The sequence below is a fragment of the Amaranthus tricolor genome, chromosome 14 (assembly GCF_026212465.1).
Source record: "Amaranthus tricolor cultivar Red isolate AtriRed21 chromosome 14, ASM2621246v1, whole genome shotgun sequence".
Taxonomy (NCBI): domain Eukaryota; kingdom Viridiplantae; phylum Streptophyta; class Magnoliopsida; order Caryophyllales; family Amaranthaceae; genus Amaranthus; species Amaranthus tricolor.
The window spans coordinates 3,209,324-3,220,213 of record NC_080060.1 but is presented as its reverse complement, the minus strand read 5'-3'; the positions used below and the strand labels follow the sequence as shown (position 1 = coordinate 3,220,213).

Here is a 10,890-nt window from a genome sequence, read left to right as displayed (position 1 = left end):
TTGAAATAAGTCATACTGAATAGAAGTTATAATTTAATAGGTAGAGAATTAAGTCTTACCTTAATTAGAACAAGCTAATAATTTCTTTTAAATAAAGTTTTAAGATCATGAGCTTAATAGGTAAAGTGAAATATGATTGTCATTTATCACAACTTCTTAAGTAATGTGCACAAACTAATTTTTTTCAAAAATGATTGTGATTAATTAAGGATTTCCCATCTTAACTCATGATGATGAAATAATGGGGGCTATAATGTGTAACAATCTAACTAGTAGCTTAAAAGCAAAGCAAATTGAAAATATGGTACTTAAATTAATTGGATGGGAATCTTTTACGCGTTAGTTAAGGTCATACATTACTTCATCATCTTATCCCGTTAATTTCGCTCATAAAAATTATCATTATTATTTAAAGAGTGTTGGATGATAATAGATAGAGGTATTTAAAATAAAATTGACGATTCAATATTTACTTGACTTTCAACTCGATTTCAAAACTAAATATACAATTATGTAAAAATCAATATGGATACAAGACTTAATTTCAAATCAACTCAAAACATCTGATTCAAAATCGACTTGATGATTCTAATGAAAACCATCATACTTTGATTAAAGGAAAACCTCAACTCAAACAATTTCCAAACCAAGATAGAAAACTCAAAATACCCTATAAACAAGACAAGACAAGACAAATGGTCTACACTAGTTACCTTATATGATATGTATCGTATTCATGAATTATTTACGTGCCATTTGTTGATGGACAAACCTAGGCAGTACAAGCGTCATTACAATATGTAACACCACCTTGTCTTTTATAAATCCCATATCAATCAAAGATTTGCTTAGAAAAAAAATTAGGAGTATAAAAGTAAGTAGAACCAAATTTAGATGAAACAATAATTATTGTATCCTTGAATTTTCATGACTCATTGAATTGAAAAGTTAGTGTTTTACGTATAGGCACATGGCAAATCGTCAAACATGTAATACATTGGTGGGGTTAGTATCAAATAATATTCTTATTTACGGCCGACCTAATCAGAGATAATCTACCAAAGAGACCGTCTCTCACAAGAATTTATAAATAATTAGAAAGGGAGGTTTTTTTTTTTTTTTAAAAAGTTGATATTTCACAAGAATTTATGAATAATTAAAAAGGGAGGTGTTTTTTTTAAAAAAAGTTGATATTTGGTGATAAAAAAATTGCATTGCGTGAATGGAGTTAAAAGAAAGCTAGAATGTATAAATGAGATTAAAAGAAAATGATAAATTCATTTTCAAATTTAAAAATAATGCAAATAAAAAAACACATCAAAATAAAAATAATGTTAAATGAGAAGGACAGAGAATAAATATGCAATTTGGTAAGATTTTTATATAAAATATATAATATACTACTATATACTCTTATACAGTAAGGCCATCTTATATTGTAATAACTTTGTAGCCACGTTTTTAAGCTGATGAAGGTTACTTTCTTAAATCATGGAGTATAATGGAATAGCATAATAAGGGGAATTCAAGCCGAGATTTAATTTGAATGTGATTAAGAACCTATTAATAATATTTATTAATAATAAACTATGTAATATACACTACGAAAAAAAAAATAAAAATGGCAATAAGGATTATGTCATAGTTTTTGTCGCCAAAGCCTTTTAGTAACAAAAAATGCGACAAAAAAATTTTGTCGCTAAACGCATTTCGCCTATTTGACTACAAATAGATGTATATTTTATCGTCCTATTTCGTCACCATATAAATTTTGAATAAAAAAATAAATGAATATTTGTTATTATTATTTAATAATAATAATAACAAATATTCAAAAGTTTTATTACAAATAACATTTTATAATAGTCAATAAGAAGACAAAATTAATCATTAATAAAATAACATATTAAAAAAAATTATTTCAAATTAATCTCTACAAAATTTAATGTCCAAAAAATAAAAGAAAAGTTACCCCAATCCATCATGATAACCACCACGACTAGAGCGACCGTCAAATTCAGGAAACTACGAGATCCACGGGATCCATCCAATCTCCAATATCACTATCTTAACCACGATGAGCACCCAATCAGCATTACTACTTTCCCATCTTATGTACTCTGTAATTGTTGGCAGGTCTCTTCCACAGCTTGCAAACGTTCTTTCTTTGTGCGCATTGATTCTCATTTTTAATAGGCTACACTTTTAAAGGTCCTTACTTAAAACAACCCGTCTGCGTCTCACGGTGAGACGACCTTAAAATAAGAAGCACATGCGCTAAAAATTTCTTGCATGAGATTCTCTGATACAAAAATTTGTAAAATTAAAATTACTTAAATCGAGCTTAACTTGGGTGAGTTTTCTTTTTATTGTGATTACACTTTAATTAATTCAGTAATGGTGGGTGAGAAACCAACCAATGACTTATAATCACAAAAAAATCTCCAGCAATTAAGGCAGAAAATTAACTATTTTCATCACATTGACATCAAAAACTTGTTATCTTAAGTACCTTTGTCTCCTACATAGAAAATGACCCAAACCAAGCAACATAAATTCTTTTACTCCACCCCAAACAATCCTATTACTCTTTATATGGGCATCATAATCATTCCATGCATAAGGAAATCCCTACTTATAAGTAATCCAATATACCTATATAATCATATATAATATATCACTCTACCTTATTAATAAATATTCTTCCCTCCTTAAAAACATAACTTAAAGTTGTCGTAAAATCATCACAAAATCGAGTCTGATTTCAGTTAAAACTAAGTGTTCAGTACGTTTAATTTGTAAGTTCCTAAACTTTATTTTCGTAATCTCCAAATTTTTTTCTTCCATCAGTCTACACTATACTAAAAACCAGCAACAAACAACAAAATTCAACAGAAGATCGAGTTTTGTCTCAGGTAAAGCAAGTACCACTTTTCCAAATAAGATCTCGTGTTCAATTCCCTACCCCTTCCATCAACCTGCTTTGTACTCAAAAAACTAGCAATACGCAACAAAGCTAGCAGAAAATCGAATTTTATCTCAGGTGGAACAATATCTCTTTTTCAGATTCGCGCTAGCTTTTCTCTAGTCTCCTTTTCCTTGGCCTACCCTGTAGTCGATCAAAAACTAGCAATTAATTAAAAAAAAAATTCACATGGAAAACTCCAACAATAACAAAAACAAAAGCAGATGGATAGCAACAACAGCAAGTATATGGATCCAAGCATTAATTGGAGGAGCCTATACATTCAGCATATACTCCCCTGCATTGAAAAAATCCCAATCTTATGATCAGTTTACTCTTAACACTGTCTCAGTGTTCAAAGATATCGGCACCAATGCCGGTGTTTTATCGGGCTTATTATACAGTGCTGCCTCCTCGAGACGCCACCGGTCTGGTGTCCCATGGGTGGTGCATGCGGTGGGTGCAACGGAGGGGTTTTTGGGATACTTTTTGATATGGTTAGCTGTTGTTGGAGTCATACCTAAACCTCCTGTTCCTGTTATGTGTGTTTTTATGTTCCTTGCTGCACATTCTCAAACGTTTTTTAATACTTGGAATGTTGTTACGTCTGTTCAGAATTTTCCTGATTATAGTGGAACACTTGTTGGGCTTATGAAGGTACGTATACCCTTTATTTTCTTTTGTTCATTAATGCCCCTCCGATCCTTTTAAGTTAATTATGATCATCTCATCTTGTATGAGATCGTTTCAGACGGATTATATGCTTAATTAATTTTTCTAGATGATTATTTTAAAATTATAAGTGATCACTTTAATAGATTAAATGTACATAAATCAACTCAATAGAGATAGTCTCACCATAAGATTCTCTTATTTAAGAATTTGTGTTAAGTTATTTGATATTGTTCATTATTCAATTTTAATTTGTATTTTATTTTAATCATAAGTTGATAGTCAAGTGTAATTTTGTTAATTTTATCTTTATTGTCAATTTTATTAACGTTACTTATTTACAATTTTTAATAATTTATAATTAGAAATATTAGACACTTTTTAGAATCCCCTGATAGGAGGAAGGAAGTATATAATTGATAATTAATTGTGACATATACTTAGATTTCAACATGAGAACGAACATTTTGATGTTCTTTTTTGATTGCTTTTTTGTTGAATGACGAGAATTTGTGCGAGTTTTGGGTTGATTGTTTTTGGTTTTGTTCGGGTTTGAGTAGCTCCATCGAGTTAATTTTTTTTAAAATCTAAAAATAATGCAAAATAATTGTTCATAAAATATTTATTAAAAACGATGATCCATTTACTATTTTTAAGACTTCAAGTAACAAACATTGACTAGAAATATAGTGGCTTTCAACTAAGAAAAGATTATATGAAACATAGTTTTTTGACGATTTCGGGAGAACAAGTCCAATACATCAAACTCGAGCTATGGCTGGGTTTGACCTAATTTTCTCATGTATATTCGACTCGGGTTATTTTTATGTTAGGACTCTCAAACACGGTTTCCCAATATTCTCAAACACGGTTCTCGACTTTCGAGTCGAGTGATTCTGTGGCCGCACTCTTCTTTATGGGTATGAATTGTCGTTTTTCTTTTCTTTTCAGACTCTGATTAAAGTTTTCAATGAGCGAGATACACTGGATATGATAATGATGTAAATAGAGATCAAACACAGCTGTATTGCATTTGAGCAATGGTCCAAGCTCAATATGGGCTTCAGAGTTCAGGGTGTGTTTAAGCCAAGTTCTAACTACCCACCACCATATTGCATTGGACTTTGATTACTACTGTCAAAATTTAATCCGATCCGATCAATCGATCAAAACCCAATTGACAGAGACCCAACTCATACGATTCATTTTTCTAAAATATACTGAACTTTACTTGAGTTTTACATCAATATTATTTAGGAGTTATATTCTACTCTTTCTATTTCAATTCGTTGTTTTCATATTGAATGTTTATGGAAATTAAAAATGTTGAATTTTTTAAATGGTAGAGACATTATTTATTAAACAATAAAGTTAATGAAGAAAAATAAAGACCATAAATGTTAAAAATATAAATGTTAAAATATAGTTAGTGAAATATAACAAGAACCACAAACATAAAAAAGGTTAAAATAAATAAAGTTAGAGGAACATATGGACTATAATCATTATAAAAATGTAAAATAAATTTGTGGAAAATATATAAAAACTATATAAGCATTAAAAGTATTGATGACTAGAGCTAAAATAAAAAATATTTTTTTATGATAACAATAAATAAAACTACTTTAAATAAAAATAAAAAAATAAATAAAAGAATTATCATAAAAGAAAATTTAAGGGTTGATGCCAGCAAAAAAGGGTGGCCTTGCCTTTCGTATGGTTAATTTTGTTCATCTAAATAGGAAATTGGAATATAATTCAGATATGCTGCCCAGTCAGCACTCACATGGTTAGACGACACACCATACTACTAACTCGAGTTTTTCATTCGGATCATTGCATTGATATTGGTTTTGATTATCAGATCGGTTCAAAATTAACAAATCTTGTATTAATATTGTTTTGTAAATGATTGTAAATTTGTTTTGAAGTCAGATTAAAATCAAATTCGATTACAAAATTAGATAAATGTCAAATTGTCAAATTTATTTTGAACAACTATACGAATTAGGAATAACCAGTAGTCGAGTTACGTAGAGCATAATAATTCACCATTATCAGTTATATCCAAACATGCACCAACCAATCAAAATAGATTTATTATTTATGCAGGAAAACTTGAGCACTACTAACATTTTGTGTATCACCAGTTACGGTTTTCACCAGTTAATACCTTCATTTTCTGTTTGAAATCACACCAATAATTAGCATTTTTCACGTAGTATACTAAGCGTTTATTTGTCTGTATTTTCACTGGTGACCCATTGTCCATTGCCTTTGTCTAGTCTTGTTAATTATGAGGACCAGACTTGAACAAGTTTTACCACTATATTATTATATTATCATATTTTTCCGTCTCACTTAATTTACTGTATTGTGATTTTTAATGTAATTATGTGATATAAAAACTTTTTAACTTAGATGTAGAATTGAATGGGACGAAACAATATTATTATTTAATTAACAACTTATTAATCGTTACTAAATGGTGGTAATGATAATAAAAAGTTAATATAATTTTGGTATGAATATCTCTTGACTAGTTGAATGGTTATGTTTATTCTCTTTCAACAATCTCATTTTCTTCGTAAAATTTATTTTCTATAAGCGGAATATATTGGGTTGGATGATGATGATGCATTAGCATTGGAAAATATGGTATCATGTGGTAATGAAAAATTATGAACAAAAAAAACTTTTTTATGATCAAACTTTCATCAATTACCATAGGAATGACATAATATATATCATGAAAATTTACAAAGCAAATATTTCTCATTATCACCAGTTAGTATCGATAACCAAACGGGCCGTAAATGAATATATACTAGATAAGTATAGTTTTAAATTTTCTTTTTGCATATAACTTAATTAGTTTATGACATTCCCTTTATTTTTTTATATACAAAAATAGAGGTTTAAGTATTTAACTAATTTGGCGTCCAAGTGAAATTAGAAAAGTGTAAGTATTACTTTTAAATTTACAAAGAAGGTTACTTAGTATTTAGTAATATAGTACTTCCATAGAATTTCTCATGGACACCCTTTACTAAAAACGTACAATGAAGTTAAGAAAATGGGTATAATTAGGCTAATTTCCATAGAATTCGGAATATTTTGGTTCCTAGTTAAAAAAAATGGGAATATTATCGAAAGTCCGATAGAAAAGCAATCATGCATGAATGCATCAATAAAATTATTGCCAGAACAATATAAGAGTCTCAAATATTAATTTATATTACTTCTATTTTCCTTTAATTTCTTATAATTAATTTAAAAAGTAGTCTAATTGACTTTAATTAATTTTCACCCAACAATATTCAACCAATCAATTAATAATTCTATTTAACAAAGAAAATGACTAGAGTATGTCTCTAAGCCACTAAGGTCTTTTACTCAGAAGAAACCAAATCGAACAGAAATTCTTCAATCATAACAACAATAATAGTATTGATTTCATGTGTAAAATTAAAAGAGAGTTTGACTAATATATATGACTAATATATAAGTTTAATAGACTATTTATTTTTTAAAACTAATTGAAATTACAATGAAACCTTAACCTTATCAAATTTATGTACAGTTAACTCTCCTCTTATGTGAGTCTTATTGTATACACGTCAAATCATCATCACCATTATCATTATATCCAATATATCCCGGCCTTAGAAAAACTATGAGTAGGGTCTGGAAAGGGAAGAAAAACGGCAACTCATACCCATAAAAAAGAGTGCGATCAAAAAGTACCTCAACTCGAGAAAAATTAAGAAAATTTCCTACAATGGATAGAATTAAATGAAGCAAAATCAAAATTTATCAAATTGTACCAATTAGTAGGCCATATATGAACAAAAAATATCCTAACCATCTCTATTTATTAAGCTCTCTTTTCCTAGCTTTATCCTCACTCAAAAAAAATAATTCTTCTTAAAAAAAAAAGGTTGAAATCTAGCATATAAGCATGGAAAGTTCTAAAAATAGATGGATATCAACAGCTGCAAGTATATGGATACAAGCTATAATAGGTGCATCCTACACATTTAGTGTATATTCTCCTGTTCTTAAATCCTCTCAATCTTATGATCAAGCCACCCTAGACACAGTCTCGGTGTTTAAGGACATCGGCTCAAATGCTGGTGTCCTATCGGGTTTGCTCTATACATCAGTCATCGCAGGGCACGGTCGATATGACGTGCCCTGGATGGTTCACTTGCTGGGCGCGGCCGAGGGGTTTATAGGGTATTTTTTCATGTGGTTAGCTGTGGTTGGGCTGATTCCTAAACCACCTGTGGGGGTAATGTGTGGGTTTATGTTCTTAGCTGCACATTCTCAAACATTTTTCAATACATGGAATGTGGTTAATTCTGTTCAGAATTTTCCTGACTATAGTGGGACTGTGGTAGGGCTTATGAAGGTATGTTTTGTCACATTTTGTTTCATCCTAACTTATAAATTGTATTTTTATTGGCACAAATTGTGCATTTGATGATTGTCAAGTATGTTATTCGGATTTGGGTATTAGTGTTAAAACCATGATTTTAATTAAAAATAAAGTGTTCGGGTGCCATAAGCATGTACAAAAATTGAGAACTAAACATGAAATATATAAGTAGGTAAAATGAAGAGTCTAGTAATATGGCATGTGGACTGTGGAGGTTAATCTTTAATCTTTTGCCAGGGTGATTTTGAGCATGTTTAAGATTCTTAATCGTACAGAGCTCTCTAACTTAAAAAGTCTCAAATTCTTCCAATTCTTTTAGAGCACTTCGGTAGATCCAATGTACTAATTCAATTTTTAATATTTTTAATTATGTATAATTAAAAACTGAAAAAAATATTTTAAATTAAATTTACATGAAAACAAATCAATCAAAATCCTATTTAACTATATTTTAATTTTGAGATTAAAATAAAATGCAAAAAAAAGTGACAAATAAAGACCGGAAAAATGTAATAAATAGGACACTACTAAAGAATTGGAGGTGGTGTTAGTTTAAATTACTATTGTTTAGTTAAATTACTTGTTTTCAGCTCTAAAACATCAAAAAAATACTCCTTCCTGTTCAGTCTACTAGTCTCATTTAGCTTTTTCACATCTGTCGAGGTAATATTTTAACTCTTAACATCTGTAATAGTGCATAATTTAAAATTATGAAAGATTGATATTAATAATTTTTATATTAGACGAATCAAATAAGATCCTACTTAATCATGTTTTAATTTATAAATTTAAAACATTTAAAAGTGATATTGAATAGTGACCAAAAAGTGAATGAAACAAGTAGACAGAATCGGAGGGAGTATAAGAAGATAAACAGAGTCTCAAAAATTATTGTTTAATTTGCTGCCCTGCTCTTTTTGAGTCATTACTTAGTTGTTGTTGTTTGTCTAATTCTTGATGATTTTAAATGAGCAGGGATTTCTAGGACTGAGTGGAGCAATCTTAATTCAAATATTCAAAGTATTTTTCAGCGGAAATCCAAGCACATACATACTAATGCTAGCATTGTTACCAAGTATAGTCTCATTATCCCTAATGTCAATGGTAAGACTATGCCCAGAAAAAGGACCTGATGACAAGAAACACTTAAATGCAATGTCCATAGTTTCTATGCTTCTAGCTGCATATCTCATGATCATTCTCATAATGGAGGATGTTTTCGTCTTCCCTCAATGGGCGCGCCTTCTTGTCTTCGTACTCCTCCTACTCTTCCTCTCGTTGCCTCTAAAAATCGCAAATGAAGCAAAACTCAAAGAAAAATCGCAACCACTTCTCATAAAATCCGATCAGTTACCATTCAGTTTCGATTCAAATCAGCCTGACGAAAAAGTCCTAGACGAAGATCAAAACAACGAGTTAATATGTGAAGAAGTAAACATGAATCTCTTAGAAGCAATGAAAAATGTGAACTTTTGGCTTTTGTTTATAGCAATTCTATGTGGAATGGGATCGGGTCTAGCTACTATTAACAACATGAGCCAATTAGGCCAATCGTATGGATACGACACAACCAGAGTGAATACATTGGTTTCACTATGGTCGATATGGAACTTTTTTGGTCGGTTTGGTGCAGGATACATATCTGATACACTACTACGACAAAAGGGATGGGCGCGGCCATTAGTAATGGCTATCGCCCTAGGAGCTATGACAATCGGACATATAATAATCGGTGCAGGATTTATAGGAAATTTGTACATAGGAACTATCTTAGTAGGGATTTGTTATGGTGCATTATGGAGCTTAATGCCTACAATTGCTTCAGAAATATTTGGGGTTTTACATATGGGAACAATCTATAACGCCATTGCAATTGGGAATCCCTTAGGAACATATGTCCTATCAGTTTGGGTAATTGGGCATATCTACGATGAAGAAGCTGCTCAAGAAGGTCATAATTCTTGTATTGGTGTACGTTGCTTTATGATTTCCTTCTTTGTCATGGCTTTTGTTAGTTTCTTGGGTTTTCTTGTTGCTCTTGCCTTGTTCTTTAGGACAAGGGTGTTTTATAGATTTGTTGTGTTGAGAAGACTACATTTTTCACTAAGAAAGTAGCTAGCGCAAAAGGCAGGTTTAGGGATTTTTAAGAATCGAGTCTTGTTTCAGTAAAAAAAATAGTTTCTTATAAAGAATAATGACTTGGGTTCAATTCTCGCTGCCCCTCCTATGCTTACCCTATACTAAAAAAGGATCTTATGGCCAATGATTCCACCCTCCAGTTCAATGGAAACCTTTGAGCTTAGGTAGCTCATCGGAGAGTATGAATTGTTGTATAGGTTATTTTTTAAACGTATATAAGACGGATATTTTATCAGCATTCTATCTCGAAAGCAAGCTGGTTAGAGGTTAATTTGTATATGAATAAATATAGACGTATGTACTATTGTTTTAATTAATTATTAATGTGTAGAAAAGCTGTGCGATTTTTTGTTTGATTTGTGTACATTTTTTGAATTTGAAAAGTTATGCAATGATAATATCTTTGTAAATTAAACATATTATAGTGTCTCATAGTAATTCAAAAATATGTTGCTATCCATCCATTAATTTTTAATAATTTGTTTTTTTTTTATTGTAGATGATTTGACATTAAATGTTCCTTATCAAGTCGTACAATAATTAGTAGTTCTTGAATTGAAATAGTAACGACCACTTTAATTAGTTTTAAATAACTTATTAATTCATATGAATAATGTGAAGTTATATATGTATCACACTCATTGCTATGAATATAAGGTTTACTCCTAATTTT

At 30.2% G+C, this 10,890-nt stretch overlaps 1 protein-coding gene across 2 annotated transcripts; it reads left to right on the top strand.

Moving 5' to 3' along the window:
* The first annotated feature begins 2,752 nt into the window (after positions 1-2,752).
* Positions 2,753-10,561, top strand: LOC130800354 (protein NUCLEAR FUSION DEFECTIVE 4-like). 2 transcript variants are annotated; one of them, XM_057663835.1, is made up of 2 exons: positions 2,753-3,622; positions 9,054-10,561. In XM_057663835.1, exons 1-2 carry the CDS (start codon positions 3,155-3,157, stop codon positions 10,191-10,193), a joined length of 1,608 nt encoding a protein of 535 aa, XP_057519818.1. In that variant the 5' UTR covers positions 2,753-3,154; the 3' UTR covers positions 10,194-10,561. The 2 variants fall into 2 exon arrangements, with proteins under 2 accessions (XP_057519818.1, XP_057519816.1); XM_057663833.1 differs by lacking the exon at positions 2,753-3,622 and adding an exon at positions 7,493-8,051.
* The last annotated feature ends 329 nt before the right edge of the window (positions 10,562-10,890 follow it).